At 35.6% G+C, this 23,567-nt stretch overlaps 1 protein-coding gene and 1 long non-coding RNA gene across 6 annotated transcripts in view; one reads left to right on the top strand and one right to left on the bottom strand.

Moving 5' to 3' along the window:
- Positions 1 to 23,567, bottom strand: part of LOC126876930 (uncharacterized) — a 39,258-nt gene that overhangs the window by 6,257 nt on the left and 9,434 nt on the right. For all 5 annotated transcript variants that reach the window (XM_050639789.1, XM_050639799.1, XM_050639806.1 and 2 more), the window contains exon 3: positions 5,408 to 5,641. In XM_050639789.1, the coding sequence (XP_050495746.1) occupies positions 5,408 to 5,641 (234 nt within the window). The remainder of the gene's footprint in view (positions 1 to 5,407; positions 5,642 to 23,567) is intronic.
- On the top strand, positions 12,545 to 14,886 carry LOC126877192 (uncharacterized). The gene is made up of 2 exons (XR_007694810.1): positions 12,545 to 13,337; positions 14,254 to 14,886. It is a non-coding gene; the product is annotated as an uncharacterized LOC126877192 (long non-coding RNA).

Genomic DNA, 23,567 nt, shown 5'->3' with positions numbered 1-23,567 from the left:
CTTTTATTTTAAAAATATCTCAACCTTCTTCCTTTATATTTTTCTAACGTATATAATATTCCTTTGACATATTTCCAATCATGTAACAGCAAAGAATGGAAAAGGATCACAAGAGTAAGAAATACAAGAATTAAATTTGAAAGTTGATAAAAGAGCGCGAGAAAGCGAAGGGAAACATTAAGAATTGTTTCTAAGGAAAGCTATTCGCATTAATGGAAAGCCTTAACGATGATTACGTTTAATAACTTCTTTCTATTTCTAACTATAGCACGGTGAAATGATACAAAATGTGAAATGAGTAGCAAAATGTCACAGTGTTGAAAAGGTGAGGGCCAACTTAGCTGTTATTAAACCCGAAGTAATTTCGTTTTATGATTCCTAAGCTGCATTCCATTTTCGCTTTCACTTTCTTCGCTTTCTTAAGAAATAACTGAAAAAATGCTACTTATGTGGATATTGTAAATAGATGAGCAGAAGAGCATTTATAATATAAGAGTTATTAATAACATACAAATTAGAAATCTTAATATGTATTTACATCCAAAAAATTATTTATAAATTCATGTTACCCTACATTGTATACATATATTTATATTACGTACATATTAAAATTAATTTAGGATATGGGAAAAACTACATGATTCTCAGCGGTGATGGCAAACAATAATGAGAAGAGAATCGTGAGAAGGTGTCCCTATATTTTTATTAAAACGAGCAGTCTCATAAACAAAAAGATATTTCGTAATATATTTATGTGCACTTCCCTATCACAAAAATCTTTCACATTAATAAAACTGTTAACTTCCGGAAGCACATAATTATATCATTAAACCTTTTTTCTTCCTCTCTCAATCACTGGACTTTTACTACTCAAATATAATTCGTACAAGGAGTTTGTACTTCAAACTTCGGAAATTTTATCGCTAGAAACGCTCGAAAGTGAAATATACAACTCGAAAGTGGATTTTTAGCGGTAACGAAGAGAACGTCTTGAAGAGCAAAATAAATTCGCCAGTTTTACAACAATGCTGTGAATCTGTTATCGTAAAATATTTGCTGCGAATACATACATACCTCGCGTCGATCTGGGAAATCTCTAACGCTCAATTTTCCCTGAAATTGCGTAATTTTTCGGCCGCAGTTCGTTCACGAGCGATCGGAATTTCTCCAGCCTCCCAATGATGCAATTTATTAGTCGGCGTGTTGCGACGTAATTGCGCACCGCGCCACTATCGGAGCGTGCGTCTAATTGCACGGCATGTAATTGCACGTTTGTTTGTTCCATTTCGACTGGCATTAAGCGCTACGAGAACTTGTTTCACGACACCAACACAAAATGTGCTTTTGTTTTATCAGTTTAAGTAAGAGGAAATTGGTGAAGTTAGGAAACAAGGTCACGGTGTTTTGTTATCATAATTTCTACTTCTACTCCTTAATCTTCGCCAACTAGGTTGTACTTGACGGTCAATGCGTTTAATACAGACATGCTCTCTAATATCTCTATCTTCCTAGAAGTTTTTTCATTCTATCTTAAACGATAATTTTTTAAGCAATAATAGATATACTTATTATTAGTAGGTAAGCGAGAGGTTGTAGGTTACATAATTTTACTGCATGGACAGATTTTACATCTAATAATGTTGTGATAAGTAGGACAATCGGTTGGCTCGAAATTTACAAAATTCATTTGTAGTTGTTGTTTGGTTCAAGTTAATTACTGAGATGTACGTGTGATTCGAAAGTGTACTAAAACTTCTACGAATCAGATACAATGATCGTAATGGGACGACTCAACTATATTAAAGAATATTTCTTAATAACATTATGGTAATCATACTGTAACCTGAGATAATAATGGTTTTTGTTTAGAGTTATTTAAATCGATTTTATCTTAAGTCCAACTCAGCATGTGAATGTAAAATTCAATTCCTTTGTCTTCCCTGACAAGGTTTATTCTATCCATGAGATATTGAATGATGAATACTTATTATTTTTGTAAAAATGACGATCCTTCGGATTCCAGTATTACATGATTGACGTTATAAGGCGTCTACTTACATGTATCCATACAGAAATCTTCAAGAATATCTCTGTACATTGGTGTAGCACTTTTTAGTTTTAATCCTCTACATATAGAAGTACAACCTCGCAAGAAACATGAAAATGGCATATATAGTAGAAGATCTTTAATTAAAACTATGCCTGAGTGTGCCTTTTATCAAAATTTTTCCTCCCTAGCTCCCTATTTGATACTCAGTGAACTAAAACTTTAAACGTTCCTCTCTCAGGCCATAAAATCCGAATAAATTCAAGGAACTAGATTCCCTTCCACCGATCCTACCCTTTTTTATGATTGTTTCTCAATCTAGTAAAGGATGTCGGTGCGACGGGCAGATTTGATTTTGAAGTCGAAAAACAATATCAGAAGCATCATCTTCTGCATGAACAATCAAAGCGTAAATAGAGGCAGAACCTGACACCATACGAAACTTTCTTCGTGCATTCGACTGGTAAAACGAGTAAAAGTATCGCCGTAAACGTAGCAGAAAAGCAGTGTGCGACGCGTGTAATAACCGAGAGTCGCGAGAAACACGATCATCACGAACGCGCTGCAAGAAAAATAACAAACACAAAATCATCTGTTCCGCTGGACGCAACACCGAAACCGAAAACCTACTCCCGTGATATTCGCGTCATTCAGAAATTCCATTACGGTTTTATTTTTGTTTTCACATGTCAACGTTGAATTGCGAAACTACACCGTGAGCTTCCACTGGGAAATAACGATCTTTAAGCCTTATAAGTGAAAATTGCATTTTTATCTTCAACCTTTGTTTTTAGCTGTTTGAACAGGCTACGGTCCCTTCCTTGAAATTTATTGGAGGAAATAAACACAAATGTGAAACCAAGTTCTATTAAATATTTCTAATGAGGTAGAATGTTTGAAATTATATGAAAATACATAAGGAATATAAAAATTGCAGATGAATATTGTGAAAAGATTTAGTAGATATAACGTAATTGGATTGTTATGTAATATAGAATTATTTCGTATATTTGTATATGTCATTGGTAAAGTTTTAGTTTCAATTTCTTTGGAATATTGCAATACAACAGTTACCACGAAATCTTCTCGAACTTTCGATGAATCGCGAAAACCATGGAACAGCGCGCTACTGCAGAACAATTTCTGACGCAGCAAGAAAGAAATCACTAATGTGGAACCGTTGCAAACCGGCGCGGCGCGATTGTAAAGCAATGTCCGCATAACTAATTTGAAACTTCTTGAAATCTTATGATCGATGAACGACCGTTAAAACGTGTGCAGATGCGGCATACAAAGGACTTTCTCGTGTATCAATTGCGTAACTGTGCGTTGTGTCTACCGCAGATTTCCGGTTTGCGAGCCTATTCAAAGCGACGGCGCTCGTCTGTCATCTTTGACATTTTCAGTTGATTTCTCCTGGTCGCGTCCTCTCAGCTTTCTCAAACGCGCGGACACTAGTTGTGCAATACGACATCGGCCTTGCGAGAAATTCACGCGAAAACCAACGAGACCACAAATATGTGCTGTTGCATATTATTATTATCGACCAATCGTAGGTGACTCGGTCGGCGAAAGATTACAAATTATTAGGTGGTCAAAATTGATGATTAAATTTGACGATTCAAAAATTATTAGCACCGAAGGTACAGTAAATTTATTGGCTGATCGAATTTCATATCGTGCGATGCATCGCGAAACCCAATGCAGACGGGGGATTCAATATCGCTATAATTTCGCTGTGCAATTCGGCGAATTTACACTTTTAATAATGCAACGCACACAGCCGTGGGATCCCGCTATTGAATGTACATTAAGGCTCAATGCACACTATCGATGCGATGTAATTTGCTAGATTTATGTTTTTAACAGTGCTGCATTGAGCTTTAGATTTCTAACAGCGTTGCACTAACAAAAGTTTTATATTTCTAATATCGTTCTTCATATTTCCAATAACGCTACATTGAGCTTTATATCTATTTCCAACAGCAATATATTTATATCTATTTCCATAATCACACGCTCATAAACCTATCGAATCGCTCAACATTACCACAGCGTTACCAGATTCCAACGACATTGCGCTACTCATTTTCAATAAAATGTATCCCTAAGTAGAATGTGTCGATGCGATACAGACCAAATCTACTTGTTCGTGCGTCCCTCACGCGTCATCCATATAGCCGTGATTGGCGCGCCACACTGGTTCGAACTACGCACATAGAAGCTCGTATCTTCTCTTAAACTTAATGCAAATGTATTCGCCGAGGAGCAAGTCTTTAGTGAGTAACGGCACTTATGGGAGAAAGGGATGCCGTGTGCTTGGAAAGAAACGATTACATTTTCCCGTAGGCGAGAAAATCGATGACGACGAAGAGACCTGTTTGACGAGCGTCGAACACAGTATGTCGAAACGTTCACCAGCAGATGCTCACGTTTCATTATTCAACATCGTTCTCGTTGATAATCGTGGAATGTAAACCTTAGTGCGAACACGTGGAACACGTGCCGGCGAGGACCAATTTCCCTCTAACGTTCAAGTTTTATGCTAAGAAATACACCGATATATTAGTTGCGCGTTCTAATAATGACCTCGATAAACAGCGATAATTATCTACCACGGTATTAACAAGAGTACTCAGTAAATAGATTTAACCTTGCTGCTGTGTTAGCATACGATCATTCGGCTAGAAACTATTCGCTTGCACATAATTTGAAGAGTATTAGGTCTGCGTGGAAAATTGTACGGAATTTTGGACATTTTCAAAAGATTCGTTTTTATCGAGAATGTGGATTTGAGATTTTATGGTTTTGTATTAGTAGAAAATATGTAAAATGGAAAGGTAAACTTTTGTAATCATTTGACATGCACCATTACAAAATTTATTAGCCATTTAAAATTGAAATTTATTATTATATTATTATATTATATTATATGCAATGATATATTATTGAATTTTATTAGTTTAATCTACGATATATCATAAAATATTAGTGTAATAGTGAAAACAAACTTCACCGTATCCGATACGTTTGACCTAATCTTTTTACATCGATCATTTGTGTTTTTATGAAAGATATTGGCAAAAGGTTACTAAGAAACTTCACTCTATTTTTTAATGCCATTTATAATGGTAGCAGTAACATTTTGCATCACACAAAAATTTTCTATTTACATGAGAGTACAAAAATTCGCTATCATTACAATATGAAATAAGAGTAAAAATAATCAACCAAGATCAAATCTCAAGTTTCAGATCTTTTTCTGTTTTTTAAACAATGTCCTCGTGAATAATCATGAATCAATAATTACTTGTGCCAGCAAGAAGAACTAATTTATATGTATATTATAAATCTACATACCCCGATGTGTTGTCCATCAATGAAAAGCTGCGGCAACTGTATCACCGTGGAGCCCAAACGATCTCTCAATTCGGTCTGCAACTCTGCGTCGCCAAACAGGTCCAACTCGTCGTATTTGACCATATGCGTCCTCAGAATTTGCTTCACCTTCTTGCAGTTGTAGAACGTTTTCCTCACGATACCAGAGGTCGTTGTGTACACCACCACTTTACCCAGTTCCTTCTTTATATACGCCTGTAAACAGACGTAATGTCTCTTATTAAAAATCATGACATCGTGAAACGTATCTTTCGTGATCAATACCTTCCTATATCGTGTACGCGCTTAAATATTAGCTACGACTCGTCGCGATTCGACCGTCGTCCTCGACATTTCGCAATGATTATGATCTATACCGCGCATGGAAACCCTTATAGTTTAATATCGAGTTACGGTTGCACTCGGCACGTTCTGCTTTGCAACTTTTGACTGAATCATATCACCTCAAAGTACATCGCATTACAGTACGGTTTCGATGACTTTATGCTCCACGCAGGGATAGAAAATGAAATATGAAATTACGACGTACTTTCGAAGACTTCGTATGATGGAGACATAGATAAATGATTGGTCTCTGCGATGAATTTGATCGGAGCATTCAGAGGTGGATTTTATTTTTTTTGATTTATCTCTTGTCTTTGTCCCGCAATTATTTCAACTTTGATTTCATCTAAGAAGATTCTTTTCTTTTTTACTTTATTGTAGAACGAGAATATTAATTTGTGTTGCATTATGTTTGAATGCCAGGAAGAATGAATCAGGACTTAGAGTTGCAACCAGTTTTATGTTGATAAAGATTATAGGATATTTTTTTTTCGTGAACAATTTTTATATTTCTCGGTTTCATGATTTTCTGCTCTTCGTCCGTGCAACGAAGATACAGATCAATTTCTGAAGATTCCTATGTTTAAAACAAGTAACAGGACGGATCGAACATCAAGCGAAGAGATAAACGATAATGCAACGAAGTAACTAAACCTAATAACATGGCAGAGTTTATTCCTTAAGGTTTCCTGCGCTAACCCTCACTTTAAACCAGCTTCGTTGTACGTATGTGCTTGCTGCAACTTCTTGCATCGTAAATATCAAGTGTCACTCGGTGCAGTATACTTTTATAAATTTTCAAGCTAATTTAACGCTGTCTCGATTTATTTTTAATTTGTATAAATTGCCAAATTCATTTTCATAAATATTCAAGCAAATAAATACGTGCGTAAATATGTAATTCACATTTTACGAAAACGTTTCAATAATGCCTATGCGATGTATACACATGAGAGAAATATCTTTTAATGACGAAGCGCGAGCATATTATAATTCAAATTTTCGCCCGCGCACCGATTCATATTTCACATGCATTTACTGATTATTGACGATCTTAAGGACGATCGTGGTTGCGTAGGTGGTCTATTGCACCGTAAAATTCATCTCATTAACCCGTAAACGCTAACAGTGTTGCGCGTTCCGTTCTACAACCTTGTCGGCAATCGTGTAGCTACTCTATTTACATATACTGCATTCACAATGCCTGATCGGGTGAAGGTAATAGACTTCACGTAGGTATACAGTGGGAAACGTGGGTGTTACGAGATAATGACACTCAACACGATATATGTATGTACAGAATCAGAAAGGGGATTGAAATATGTATATGAACACGCGCGGGCATAACTGGCATATTATGTAAGGGGAATAAAAGACCTTCTTTAACGAGCGGACAGGTGGCCGATTTATGGAAAATCGTGAAAAAATATAGTATTCTTAGAAATTGTTATATGTCGGATAATTTTGTTACGCTCTTTTAATGGTGAAAATAATGAGAATGGCATCAATATTATTTCTTGTAGACGTAATAAAACCTGATGCTTTTCAAGAATGTTTTTTTCAAGAAACAGTGATAAAATTAAATCCTGTCTTTGTTTTAGTTAGTAGTTACGTTATCGGATTTTTCCTAGTTTTGGAAAAATGAAAATAAAAGTGATATGGAAGGATAAATCTTTAGCGAAGTAAGAATGTAGTGGTAAAAAAACTAACAAAATTCAATGACCATAAATAGCAAAGACTGGAGTATCAGTAGTTAATAAACGTATTTATTCGCAACGGAGATTAAGGACGTAGCAAGAACTCACAAATGTTTTGATGAACGAACACGATAACCATTTATCAGCGTCCATTTTTTATTCATATTTAAATCGAAACTGTCTTCCCAGTACCCAGGAATAAAAACTCGAATTATAGACATCAGTATCCAGAGATGTGTAGTTAGAATTTATGCATTCCGCGTTTCCAACATTATTTACCTACAAATAAAATCAAGATAAATAAAGAAATGAAAGATACTAAAATTTGATATTTGTTACTGCCCGCACCGAAACTTTCATTTCTATTATTTTTTCACGTTACTTTAACTCGCTAATGACGGTGAAAAAAAGAAGAGGTCGGCAACGTTTTGAGGAGAGAAAAACACGGGGCCCGTGATATTGTTAAATTACCTTTCACTCGGCAAAACGACGAGAAAATTGGTCGTGGCACGTAATGCATATAATTCAACCGTATGTGTGATGTTATTTGCGATTCTAAAGTACACTACGAGAAACAATTTTCAACGTCCTTCGAAGTTACATACAACATCAGAGCACAAGTGGAATCATGTTGAGCATCCTTGACGCGAAGTGTGAAACGTTTATGTACTAATGCTAATATTTTCTAATAATATAATACTGTAAACATCAGTATAACAACATTCTTATAAGTTTATTAGGAAGTGACTGATTTTTATAGAATTGTATATAAAACAAATTTAAAATTTCAAGTATTTCCTAAGCACATTTGTACTGCTGAAATTCTTAACTCTGTTTTAATTATTTTTAGAAATATTGTAATAATACGTTGCTGTATTATTGTAAGAAAGAAAAGATTATATGTATTTGTATTCAATAATATTCTACCAACGTATAGGATATTCATTCGATGTTCTTGTTAAAAAATAATTAAGATAATGACGATTGACAAAATCGTATTACTAAATTACCGCAAATCACTCTATATCAATTTCCTCTATTATTTCAATTTTCCCTGAATCCATTTTCTAGGAAACTTCAGAAATCGATTTACCTAACAAACAAGTAATTGCAGTACGAAACCGGTTGGCCGTACCATAATTCGTAATACAGTTACTATCCTGTTCCATTGCGAGATAAACCAATCCAAGAATTTGCCATGTAGATATTTTGAATATCGTCCCGTGAAAATATGTCAGTTTTACATAAAGCATAGCGGGACATCGAGATTGCAGTTACGCGCGCCAGTTTACACGCGTAGAACGACCAGGTAGTTTGCATTCGCGGACCATTTTTCGTGAAATTTTCGATTCGTTACTGAAAAATTGCTTCAAACGGATTCACGAATCCACTCGTAGGTCGCTCAAAGCAATCATTGTAGTCAGAAACTTTATTTCCTTTTGCTAGGGAAAAAAGTAGTTTTCCATCCTAGTTTAAAAATATGGGGATTTGTTAGGCTATACAATTAGTTGCACTGCTTTAAAAAAATCCATCGTATTAAGTTTCCTCCAAACTGTATTAAATAGTAATATTATGATCGGAAGGCCACGAAGATAAAGCTGTCGTATTTTTCCATAAGTCTTTAATTAAAAACAAATATTGCTGCTATTTCTACACAACAACAGATAAATAAAATAAAACATAATGCCGATATATCGAAATCCATGTAACGTTGAAATGACATGGCGTTATGGAGAATTAATTATTAACAATCACGAGAATGTGTAAACCAATGCTATCACAACGTTCGGCCGTTTCATTGGAAAATAACGAAATAATTCAATCGGAATTCTCGCGATTTGCGCGGGTACACGTTCACCTGTGTGTATGTTCCTCATATTATCGCCGACTGTTCTTAACACAAGCAAGTCGATCATGTCCGTGGAATATTATAGATCCTCGTGTAGCCACTTTCAACGGGATCGCTAATGAACACGCATTACGCATTCGTTGCTCGGTGTAAAACCGGATCCCTCGATCCAGGTGTATGATCAACACGATAAAAGGAAACTATAATTGCATAGGAATGCTCGGAGTACGATCCTGCCATCGAAGCTCGTTTCTTTTTTCTACGATCACTGGCTACAACCCACGATTGCGCCACGACATTTGAATCGCGAGCCTCTCTAATTATATGATTTAGTGTCGACGAATCGTTAGGACGCGTTAAGACAGCAAATAACATTTTGTATAATTCCAACGTGTGTGATGATGCATTCAAGCACTCATGATGTTCGGAGATTTATAACTTGGGCAATGCACGGTAAACAATGAAAGAAAGTTAAGAGGAAAGAGGCGTATTTATATTAAGACATTATTAGTTTGTGTTGTGAAGAATATAATAACGAAGGGAAAGCTTCAAGACCAAGAAAGTCTTCGTAATTCTTTTTATGGTATATCTAAAGGAGAAATAATTAGATTTTGAGAACAGGAAGGACTTTGTAGTTGATTTATAGTATATGGCAGAAGGATTAACTATACTGTATGATAGTCAATGATGTTAGTAAAAAATGTCATCAGAAATATTCCAAACATATATTAAATAATATCCTTTAAATGAAAATGTTAATTGAACCACGATAATTAGCACGCAATATTCCAAGAGCGACAAGTTATTTATTCAAATAATAAATACACGACAGTATGATGCAGCATGAATGTTTTTAGTCGTAACGCAAACAGAAATCACGAAGAACGTGTGATTATATGGGCGCGTTGTTTCTCGTCGATGTTTGTCTTTCTAATTGCTTACAATCGAGCGTTGTGTAAATGAAATAAATATACGGCTATGATAATTATAAAAATAAAAATATACGGCTAATAAATTAACGGATCAAAGTTTCGTAGTGAAAGAACCGACCAGAGAGAAAATTTGTTAGACAACTTGGTAGTCGAACAGGTTATCGATATCCACTTCCACCTGTTTGAAATTCGCGCGGGTTCGCTCGAAGAAAGCGGCTGAAACGTAGCCGTGTCCATGCTGAATATAGAATTATAAAAGACGTAGAATGGCAATCGCGGCAACCTTCGAGACAACCTCTCTACTCTCCCACTATTAATGTCGATGAACCGCATCCACTGGAATGCGCGAAAATATCCGCAAGGATATCTTTCTCTTCTCTGTCATTTGCGACCGATTCATCAACCCATTAATAGAAGTTCGTGTAGTTCTACAAAAACAGAACTCGAAGTTTATTTTTAAAGTAACATGGAAGAAATTTCAAAATCTAGACCGCAGAAAAATCTCAAACACGGTTATGAATTATGAAATATGTAGCCATGGCGTATTGAGGTTTTTTGTTCAATGACATTGATAGGATGCTGTAAGCTGATCGAATAAATTAATTTTTCAAGCGCCCTTCTGGTTTTTCTTTCACGTGATTTACGATGAAATAACAAAAAAACTCGTCCCGAGGCTAGTTGGTAAATTGAACGCGAGCTGCGTAATTTGGCCATTATTCTTCCGCGGTTCTTCTTTTTCTCTGAAGAGTGAAGTGCTCACGTGATTCTTGGACTCTTTATAGGGATTACATCTCTTTATACGAGTATAAAAATAATAGCCTAAGAGTGGTATCGTGTATTTAACCTTCTATAATCGGATCTTTTTACGATTAATTACAGATACTTACTTCGGCATGAGAAACAGGAACTAATAATTGTTACAATTACTCTATTTGGTGGTAGTACAATGATACAATACAACGATATAAGGTAATATATAAACAGAAAAAATAAGTTTTGAAAGGTATAGATACACGGTTATGTAACTTTGAAGTTACATTGTCTATTGAAGATTTAAACCATCTATTTGTATCCTCATTTATCTGAATGCAGATCTTGTCTATTCATACAGTGGGACTCAAAAGTGTATCCACGAGTATAAAGTTTGTGTCACGAGTTTTGCAATGAATCATCGACATGAAGTAAGTAATATATTTCAATAATATAAATATAATTCGACGAATATTTAGAATAATTTGAATAATTTAGCATTCGGTATGGGTAAAGGGCTGACAATTTTGTGTTGTAAATGAAACATTGCACATTTTTTGTACGTTCATAATTTTGTAAAATTTTCAAAAATATATCAAGTTTAGAATTCGTGCGAATTAAATTCCACATTTATACAATATAAATGCACTTTTGACTTCGAGTGTACACGCAAGTATCTACGAAGAATTAAATGGATACGAATCAACCGCATCTTTGACTTCGCCGCGATAAATCGAAGAAACGAATAAAAGCAGCTACGTCTTCTTGTTCTCATGAGAATAATACGGCGGTCGTACAAAGCCAGTTTCTACCACGGAACGGAACGAAGATCGCAGGATCGGCAATTAATTATGCGGCGAACGATTGCCGATGCTTCAACGGCGGACAAATGACATCAGCGACGATTTCTCCTCAAGTGGGATATAAACGCTTATTCGCCGAGATCGAGCGGTAACGGGAATTTTCTATGAAGAAGCCACGACGATTGCGATTCGCGCACAGGTTTAATGGATCGAGCTTCGACTATCGCCATGCACAGCACGCGGTCTCGGTCGTTTTCATATTTTAGAAAGGGGAAAAAATACGCTTCGTGGATGGCTGGGAATCGATGTCGATCGTGGTTGAATGGTAACAATCGTACAATTGCATGGCCGACGTTCCCTCGCTTCAATTATGTATGACGACATCGTTTGGTCAACTTTAATTGAAAATCGAATGAAATGTATATCTGGTTTGTTTTGTGAAAAGCGATGAATTGAAATTCTTCGATCATCTCAACCACGAGAATGTAATTTAAAAAGACCGGATTGCAAAAGTGCATCAATCTATTAGGTTTATTTCTTTTACGGAATTTATTGGTTTAGAATTTTAATTTCGATTCTTGTAATACCAGCTACCACAATAAATTAGAATAGAAATGTTTATTCGAGTATCGCGTTAAACTCGCACGCGTCAGACAAATATTAAATTAATTATCTCACAAAAAGTGTAATTAATTTACATAACACCAAGTACAAAAGACACTCTAGTAAACAGAACAGCTAAAAGTACCGGTTTTCTCTGCTCCCAACTGGCGTTTCTTTTTTCCAGCTGACAGAACCGTGCGACACAGTCCGTTGGACGGAAACGCACATCAGGATCTCATAATTTAATGCGGTGCAGCCAGCGTGCATCGCGCTCGGGGAATACTGTCATTTCTCTAATAACGATTTAACGTTGCGCGACTTTCGCCTGGCGCAAAGTGAAAAGTTCTTGTTCGCGAAAGAGCAACACCGTTGTTCCAAAAATGAGCGTGCACGAGTCGCGGAGAATTCGGGCTAGAATCTCGATCCATTAAATAATTCATTTGAAAATGTTCCATCGAGCGCTCGTTGACAAATTGATAACGTTCCCGGTATTTGGTGACAGGAATATTCTTTTGCAAAAGAAAAGGCATTACCGTTTCGCCAAACGATTGGTGATAGATAAAACTTAATTCGGATTAGTCAAATTAATTGAATCTAAATCGTTTGAATTTAAGTAACTTGAAATATTGAATTATATTTTCAAATCGAGAAATAGATCAAAGAATCTGTATTTTATTTAAAATTTGCAACGATATTTTTAAGTGAATAACAGTTTCTTATTGGAAAAGAAGTTTCGAGTTGCTTAAATTCAAGTCACCTGACTGTAGTAACCGGAACGAGGCTTCCCGAGAGAGGAGGAAAACAGTGTTTCAACTATAAAATGACAGGGGATTTTGTTAGTGCAAAACCGCTGGAGGAAGAAATACGAGGAAATAAAGTGCAGAAACGCTGCTAAAAATTGGAAAATCGTGATAGCGACGACAGGGATTTCAGGTAAACCGAGTCCAAAACTTTTATTCCCGTCGTTGAACTAGTAGCGAATGGCTGAGAGCTTTCCCCATATAAGCACGAATGTTTTTATAGAGTGAACGCGAATTGTAGTACCTATCAGATATCTTATCGTTGAGATTACTAATAAAATTTTGATGACAAGAAATAAAAAGATAGGTGTAACTCGATAATTAATATCATATTCGTTTCAGTAGAAGAGGAAAATCAAATTAATTCATAAGGTATTCAAGTATCTATTGAAATAATTTCGAATAAATGTCATATTTCTCTTTGACAAATAATTATTATCGTTAGCTCAATAACGAATTTGAAATTCAAAGGATTGAATTAATACATAACATACTGAAACAGTAAATGCATAGATTAAATTTTCTCTTAAATTTTATAAAATCTACCAAACCATGACATATAAGATTTTTCGAATACAGATATCTGTGTAATACATTTCACTCGTTTTAATGTCTAAATTTAATTTATAGAATATTGCTATACATTACAGGAAATTCTACATAAATAAGCGATTTCATTTAGATTAACAATATACGTTTATGTATACAGATATTTATTAGAGTTGCTACACATTAGTCGCGTGATAAACGTTACACCATGTGTGTTTAGCGCAATAGACAGCAATAATTAAAACTGAAACCAACAGGAAATATATTCTCTTATTTTCATCGATAAATTCACATTTCCGTTGCCCTGAATATTCGAAACGCGCGAGCGCTTAATCAATTATATCCCTCGATTCAACATTTCATTTCAATTATCATCCTTTTCATATTGATCGACTACTGTCAATACGTTGTGACGTTCGTATATACAATATCTACTAAATTTAAAAAATTCGATTAGCTATTATCGGTAAATTTATAATTAATCTAATTATATGTTCCAGTTTTACAGACCTTCTTTGTGAATTCACGAATAGAATATGAGTGCCGACTGATCGTGGGACCAAGCTGAGAAAAAAATGGAACAGAATAGTTGAAAAGAAACTCGAATAACATCTCACCATTTGCCGGCTTAATTTCTTAGCTGCGACACACAGGGTTAGGCGTACGCTCAATGAAGATTAGTTTTTTAGCGTCCCCTGAGAAAGGACTTGTTCCCATCTTTACCCAGCGCCGTTAGAAAGTTTCCAGACGTCGCAATAACGTGCATTCCTTTACGATTCATAAAGTGTCGTTATTTCTATTTGCGGACGGGGAATTTTACATTTCGCGTGATCAGCGACATCACTAACTCGACATCTATGTTCGCTTGTTGTCATCAAATGGATTTCAGAATTAAATTGAAATCTGCCAGTAATTATGTCATGTAATCCGATGGTTTTGGCAGTTTTGAAAAAAGATAATATGAAGCTGAAAAGCTTAGCAGCTTATTTATGGAGATACTTCAAATAAATGGTAGTATACGATGTATGATGTGGTTTAACGGTACGTTTGAGTTAAGCTATTTCAGATACGACGTAATATATGAACATGCAGATGTCGTTTTTAATGATCGTTTGCTGATTTAAGAATAAAATGCAATTATAATTGTAATTGTTGTTTATAATTGTTGATGCAATTAGTTATTTGATGATATGTACAATTAATGCAAAGAATATATGGAACGCCTACTTGAATGAAACTTATAAATATGTGGATAGCAATTTTTATGCATTTAAAGGAATTTTGAAAGTGCAAAATTGCATAGAATGCGCGTAATATGAAAAGATATATAAAGTATTCAAAGCATAGTGCGTTTTACAATACTTGCAAGGTAAAGTCATTTTCTATCAAAGCTTTACGTTTTTAATTATATTCTCAAAAATATGAATTTGCATAAAAATCCGCAGTATCATATCTTACATCTTATGAAATGATATACTGTCCTCTTAAGTCAAAGGGACGTATCTGTATCTTTCGCTTAAATAAAGTCATTACTGCCAGGTATCATAAAAATAATTTATTTATATGTATATTAAATAAGAAAGTCGAAACAGAAAATATAACGGTTCATATTTCGAATTTACGTGAAATCGATGTCTGATTCTTTAAATACTAAAAGTCATCTTTCTCAAAACAACGTTTTTACCAGACGCGCCTATTAATTTAAATAATTAACACAGCAGTATACCTGTATACAGGAAACACAATATCCATATTGGTTTCAGCTAATTTACCAAATTCGTTGATTCAGAAAACTTCCTGACAGGTCTTGTTTATGGAAAAGTTTTGTTCTTATCGAAACAAAATTTTATGTTAAATGATACACTGCCGGAAACTCCGGGTGATTTATAGTACCAGTACGTGAACTTTACCAAAGCAAATACAAATCAATGACCAATGAATAACTGCAAACGATATTTACTATCTTATGAAATTAGCAAACAGAACATTGTAATTGAATTGTACTTCGTCCAGAACAAGCAAATATCCAAATCGATAAATTATTCTAAATAAATTGTCATGCGACTTAAAGCACAGTTCCATTGAACTTTGCAAGTGTCGCTCGATTAACGATTCCGTCGCCGCTACGACTCGATACCTATTTCACTTACATCGAATTAATATACATGAAGCCGATCTTTCCGAGGCGTTTCGCTTAACGAAGCCTGCCTTGTTTTGATAAATTTCCAACGACAGGCTTTCACTGCTCATTATTCTCGTCGTAGATGGCCACGCAGTCGCCGTGCTAATTCCCGAATCGGTCAGAAACATCGATTTCTCAGATCGTGCGCCTATTCGATGCTCGACCAGTGTAAAGTTCATTGACGTTGAACCGCGATTCCATACGCGAAAGCTAACGAACCGGTGTAATTAAAAACATTGCATTTTCTGCTTCAAGTAATTGAAGAAAATCAGCCAAATATAACTCTCGTTGCGAATTATGTATTCGCATAATATTCTAGAAAGTGCTTGTACGATGTCCGTAAGCGTATTTATTGGAGATACTATTTCGTCGTACAACTTTATTCTAAAAAAGGTGACGTAATCCAGACAGTTGAAGGTAATAGGAGTAAGAATTACGGCAGATTCTTGGAATTTACAGCCAGAGTTGTTATTTCTCTTTTTATGAAGATATTACTGGAAAGTATTTTTATATTATTAAGAAAATTGATTGATGGGATCGAAGAATCATAGAAATGTAATAAGAAAGTAAGATAAATCGAAATATTAACATTTAATTTCAATGGGAAAAAATGAGAGATTGAATTAGCGATTTTAGATAGAGGAAGTATTATTGGCTGGTTTGTATGGAAAAAGTCTTATGTAGATAATAAAAAGGGTACTTGATATTTCCAGTTAAACTGTATTGGAAGTTCTAGAATTAGTTTTCATAGAATTCATAAATATATATAAAATAGCAAAATATATTATAACTAATTGGAAAGTGAATATCAAATGATAATAGTCGCACAGTCAATAACAATACTTTGTTCATCTACCGTACGAGTAAAAGTAAATTAAAGTACTTTATGTAATTAAATACAGTAATCTGTTAATTGATACTTCAATGAAACCCACATTCATACCGCAATAGGAGAAAGTCAATTATATGAGTATTGCAATAAATTGCAAAAATCACGCTATAACGAAGTATATTATAGAATTTCTATTTCTTCTTTGAATTTTTTCAAAAAGAAATTTATCAACGAAAATGAAATTGAGCTTACATATATATCATATACCAGTAAATCGTTAATTGGATGCGTTGTCATCGGAATGCCGAATTCCAAGAAGAAAGTACGCTTTCGTGGATGCGGTTAATTATCCATGCTCGATCGGTGACAACGAATAGTGTGCCGCAGAAATGTCAACGACGAATGTCGCGAATGGAAAGTACCAACATAGTCTATTGTCGACGCACAACGCAGTACGGCGATATATTGTTTCTCACGAGCCTCACGAACTACGTCGCTTCTTCCACGCGAGCGTACGCGAACATAGATCGTTGTAGACAAAAGAGGTGAATTTTTAGAGTACTACCAACTTGTCACATTTAGATACACTAACTATCATTGATAATTATGATTAAAATGGTAGGACGAAAATAAAAGTACAGGCCTTTTGGTTTTTTTTTTTTTTTTTTAAGCAAAGCGTAAGACTAAGATATCAGACCGCGTCGTATTTAGCTCTAAAGTCTTATAAGGAAAGTGCACAAAATTCTATATCGATCGACGTTCTTGCTTTAATGCATAATATGGAAAAAAATCAGGATATTGGGTTTCCCTCTTTCTATCCTGAATATGGTATTCAGACTTTTTCTTTCTTTCGTGAAATTTCGAGTCGCAATTGACCGAGCAACGACTACAGGCGGCTGCCTACCGCGGGAATTCTAATTAATCGTCGAACGAATTTGCATTCGCACTAAAGTCACGGTCTCGTGGGAAACGACTGCGGAGCGCACTATAGTTCTTAGAAATGACGTAAGGATAATGATGTAGCGCGCTCTCGTCTGAAGAAGTGCTTCGTTAGCCGCGCGTTAAAAGAACCGAGAAGTCGCGAGGCCTTTCTCAAAACATCGACCGATCCACTGGAAAGATTCACGACGTGGTTGATCTTGAGTAGGTTTTGTCGACAAACAGAAAGATTCTAGATAAGTTTCATCGAGGAGAGTTTCCTAGGTATCCATGATGATCGACAAAGACCCTTTCTGTGTGTGAAATATCTTGGGAATAAGTGATATTGAGAAACGTGTGACGCCATACGATGAATATGCAGATATTGATGACACAGAAGATATTATTGTTCGGTTTACTGCTTCTGAGAAATTTTAAGCAACTGAGAATGTCTTCGGTAGCAATAACAAATTTTCGACAGATGTATGAACACCTCTCTATCGCTCAGGAATGATTCATTTTTCTCGAATAGACGGTTTATACACATTAAATATTACATTTATAGTATACACTATCGTGTGTCGTACACATAATGTCCTGTATGTCTAAATTTTACAGAATATTCATGTCTTACAAACTATCTGTCGGCACAAACAAGCCATCCATGCAGGTACACGTCTCTAGACAATATCTCTAAGTAGGTCTCACATGCCTTAAGGGCAGATTGTAGATGAAACGACTCTTGAACATATATATACTGTACATATTATGCATACATAGTCTCTGCATAATTGCGGTCTTTCAACGATATTATAGTTAAACTCGTCATAGATTAAATATATGATTGAATTCGATTCATTAAGTGCTCTCATATTCATAGATTTTACGGTTTCCACATAACTGCTAATATATATGATCTTTTGTAATTAATAAAAAAACTTATAAGTAATACGAGTCAAATACAATAACAATTAAGAAAGAAACAATTCTTAAATATTTACAATGTAAAAATGATTTAAAGTAAACACTACTCACTTCGATAATACTCAATTCACGGTTTCATCGTAACTGTAACGTCATAAATATTATTAATAGCTAACCTAGACTACAGGGCCATGAAAGGCTCGTTCGTAACGCAGCATCCAAGCAAGATATTATATTTAGAATTTCTTCTGTCTTAAACGTACAGTCAGATTTATAGCCGTTTACTTTTAAAAGCGAATACAGGCACGTGTGCGTATGCAACGGAGTGCCCCAAGGAAAAGCGTGCGCCTTGAAAACGGAATCTCGCGAGCCGCGAGTCGCAAGAGAGTGAAAAACGAGCGTCGACCATCTAGTTACGGTCTAGAAATTTACTACTTTTTTTCTCTTATTTCCCACTTCTCCATTGCAGTATTTGAATATTATATATATACCATTTAACCTTCCATTATTTCACCATTCTTTCATGTATCATTTATCACACGCAACATCCACCATTCGCATCTGCTACTTTATTCCCTCGATACGCAAACAGCTATAAACAGCTATAAAATCTGCTTTATCTTTTCTTCTGCTTCGGAACGATCGTTGTTCGAACGCTTCTATAACTCGCGTAAAACGAGCGCGACCCATATACCTATGCTCGACACGAGATTTATACGAACGTTCGCGGGAAGATTTCGCGCGACCTGAGCTCGTAGCCGTGGATAACTTACGAATTACAGGTTTACGAGCTCGGTACTCTTGTATTTCCTCGAGCAAGTCACTCAGTCGAGTTTACTCGCCTCTCGGATGATCGTCTCGGTGTTCCCGTTACGACTTTTCGAATCTCCGACGTTTCCGTTATAGATTTGATAAACCGGTTCCTCGTGACTCCAGCCAAATTCCCGAAATTTTGGGTTACCAGTGCGACGCACACACACATTATGTAAAGTTCGTCATTGGTTAACGGTATATGGGAACGAATCGCGGCTTACTTTCACGCGAACCCCGGCTCTTATCGAAGATAAACGCTATCGAAGCTGATTTTATGCACGCTACATCATGTGGTATTCGCTGAATAGAAGCTAAAGAATCATGTACCGAATCAATGAGATCAATATCGGATCAACAACGTTAAAATTAGACATAGATGAGCGACATGATATTGTTGCAATTTTGTAACCGATATGATATTTTCCAATAGCAAGGTATACGCTATTGTGCACAGGAGTGTGTTGCGTCGTCGAAGAAATTGAAGAATCGGATGACGCCACGATTGTGAGATTTCAGCAACGTCACATGACACAGTTTTACTCAATTTAGATTATCCGAAAATTGTTAATACGGTATTGCTATAATATACTTATGTTATAGACGGAAAGTGCTATAAACCGATCTTTAGAGAACATTTCTCTTCGCTAAGTTACAACATTATAAGTTTGCAAACCTTCATGAACGTATACACGTTACAACATATATTATTTAGTGATGATACATTTGAACGTTTAGAGATTTCTCTAACAGAATTTAACCTTATCCGCCTTCACCATTCCTCTCCTGAATTCTCCATTAAAAATCCATAAATAATACGTCGACGTTGGTCCTCGGTATGAGCGAAGACCTTAACGCGACAGGTGATAATCGAAATCGCGATTACGCCTCCATCGCGCGTTCTTCCGCCTCTCTACATGGATCCCTGGATTACCGTTACGCTCAGAGACTTCGAAACGAAGCGCTTTTTGCTTGGCGCGGTTATGGCGCTTGATGCACTGCTGGGTACTTTTACGCCAGCTGTTCTGCGAAAGGTTCTGCGGCACCATCGCAAAGACAGCGAACGAGGTTTTTGAAGCGCACAGTTTGGATCTTGTAGACAAATGGATGGACGTTGACGTACGTGATAGGTAAGAATGTGATCGATATCGATCGGTTCGAGGTGTGGTATCGATGAATGGTTTTGTTTTCGATCGAGAACGTGGGCATGTGGTTTAAAACAGTTATTGTATTATCAAGCATTTCTAACTTATTATTTTTCATGATCTTCTGCTTCTATTATATATTACCTTTCTACTTTGGTTTAGTTATATATAGTATCAAATGTATAAAATGTACGTTTCTAATGTGTATAATAAATGCATCAGTGTGCAAGCTCGTTAGTACATGACCCGAGTGGAAAGTTAGGCGAAAACGGCACGGAACGTGTTAAACTGATATTATTCTGACAGCTCGTTATATGATTTATTAGAACATGCGTAATGTATAATGCACTACATTTTGATATGAATGTATGAGAGAAATTTCGAGAAGTCTATGTATCGAAATTTTTTAATAGCGATACCTGACTATATTGTGGATAGATAGTAACTCTAGCGCGAAAGAAACCATGCTGGCGGATTTTCTATCGGACATTTAAAGTTTGTAAACCTACCCATTTTCACTTATACAATTTCTAATCTAGTTTCTCAAATTTATCATGGTATATAATGTGTTTTAAAGTGACAAACACATAGTGAATTAGTCCGTGGAGTTTACAATGGAACAAAGGCATCTTAATGAACCCACATTCGTTCCGGAGATATAAAGATTTCTTTTGTACGAAAAGATGTTTTTAACTATGCACATGTTATTCTAATGCGCTTCTACGTTCAAAGATCTCTGGAATTTTTCATCTTACTCGGTATTCATCAGTTCATTTAAGTTCTTCCATATCCACAGAGAGAAGTCTGAATAGGAATTCACGCCTCGTTCTACAAGAATACCCATTTTCAAATAATGCTATTGCTAGCAAGAACACGTTTAAAACGGCTTAATGCAAATGACTTTGCGACACGAATCGTTATAAGTTCTTCAAATTCGATATTTCTACAATCGCTACAAAAAGTATTAGAGTTTTAATATCATACACAAATTTCATTTTTGTAATATCAAATTTTCATATTCGTACGAAAGTATTACTAAAAATTAATTCGTATGTAAATGCTATGATAAATACCACGGTGTGCAAATACTCTTTATAATCATAGTACTTCCAATTCTCACAAACTCTCCCATACTTCCCACATTTTTATCCTTTCTTTTTACCATTTAACCAACTATCTAAATTCATACTCACAATTTTAAAATATCTTTCGCGTTCAGAACTTGCATTCGAATTTTCCAAGAAACCCTTCTATAAGTTTAACATGGCGCGACGATGTTCAACAATGGCAAACTCACGGAGGACTTTGATAGCTCTCGATGCACTAGGAGGGATACCGAGACTCGGCGAACGAAACAAGAGGAAATAAGGAGACCGGAGAGAAGGTTGAACGGATCGAAGAGGAGGTTAAACCTGGTGGTCGCCGTTGCTGTCGCCATGGTGGCCTCTTTGACCCGCTTTCTCTTTTCCCACTCGATTTGTCTCGTGGACATGCCTGCCGCGTTTTCTTTAACCGGGAAATTCACGATGCCGGCCTCGCCACCTGCCGTGCCATGCTCGACCGTGCTAACGTCCTCCACCGGAGAAGCCGCGCAAGAACGAAAAACCGGAAGTCGAGAACCGGCCAGTCCAAGTGGGTCGAACAAGTGGGCACACGCTCGCGCGAATTCCGATTATCAGCTAGGCTTGCGCGAGCGGTTCGTTCAACCTTTACGCATTACATCGCGCTGAGCACTTTCGAAAATTGCTCGACAAGTGGACGCGATCGATTCTGCGATATTGTGGTGTGATGGGTAAAGAGAAGGGGACATTCCGCGTACAAGAGTTCGATTCAAATTTAAGAATCGGATAAGTGTGTCGTTTAGATATTGATAGTCGTGGTGAGTAAGTTATGCGATTCCTCTTGTGATCTAACGATCGATTGTTTCGGCAGGAATGTAGATATTCGAGAAGTTGGAGACAGGAATTATAGTATCTATGTTTCGAAAGTTGAAGAACTGAAATTGTTGGAATGTATTTCTTTGTTGTGACTATATGTATAATCATTTATTTTTAGTGGAAATCTGGGTTCTGAAAAATGTAGAGTTTCGATAAAGATCACTGTATCTAATTGAAGTTTTCGAATCTTAAAATTAATGTGTGAACGATAAAAAACGATGTTTTATTTTCACAACATGAATTACCCTGAAAATTTTTTTAAAAAGAAGTAATTAGAAATCGTCTAACTATCGTCAGAAAACACGGTGTTTTGTAAGACACGAAGTTATCTTGAGAAATCTACCTCGGGTAAACTGTTTTGACCGTGACTTATTTGGAGAATATGTTTCTACTTGTGATTTCTTCTTCTTAAAAATATGTTTCGCTGTAAGTTACGTTAAATGTAAAGAATTAGAAATTTCAAATTGTCAAATAAATTTTACGATAAAAAATTCATGTATACATGTATGTATAAAGGAATACAAGATACTTTTTACTTCAATAAATTTTTGTCGTAATAGTATGAATCATAATGTCTCGCAATTTATGTAATCCGTTATATATGGACGTTTTTACAAATGGCACTAATTTTTGTTGGAAATATTTCCTGATTTTGATTTATTTTCCCATTACGCGTATAAACTACTTCAACGAATAATACATATTTAAAAACAACATTAAAAATGTAGCTGTCGAGAAGATTAATAATATTGTATGGAATATTTTCTAGTTCTGACCTACTTTTAACCTATAATCAACATAAAGAACTATTTATTCTATCTATATTCCAGGATAGATGTCATTTACATGTTATATCATTCACTTTACGCTAACAAGATAGATCGCTTAAAATAGAACTTAATTACACATTACTCTTTAAAGTAAAGATTCGTTTCTTTCTCTCCAAAAAAAGAGATTTATTATCATATGGTATAGGTAAAAGTAATCAGCAATCAATAATTCATGTATCATTTAAATGAAAGCATAAGTTCCAAGACAGTCGGGATTAAATCGCATCTGCAATCCT

The sequence above is a fragment of the Bombus huntii genome, chromosome 2 (genome assembly GCF_024542735.1).
Source record: "Bombus huntii isolate Logan2020A chromosome 2, iyBomHunt1.1, whole genome shotgun sequence".
Lineage (NCBI taxonomy): Eukaryota > Metazoa > Arthropoda > Insecta > Hymenoptera > Apidae > Bombus > Bombus huntii.
The sequence above is the reverse complement of the archived record's forward strand: the minus strand, read 5'-3'. Positions and strand labels throughout refer to the sequence as shown.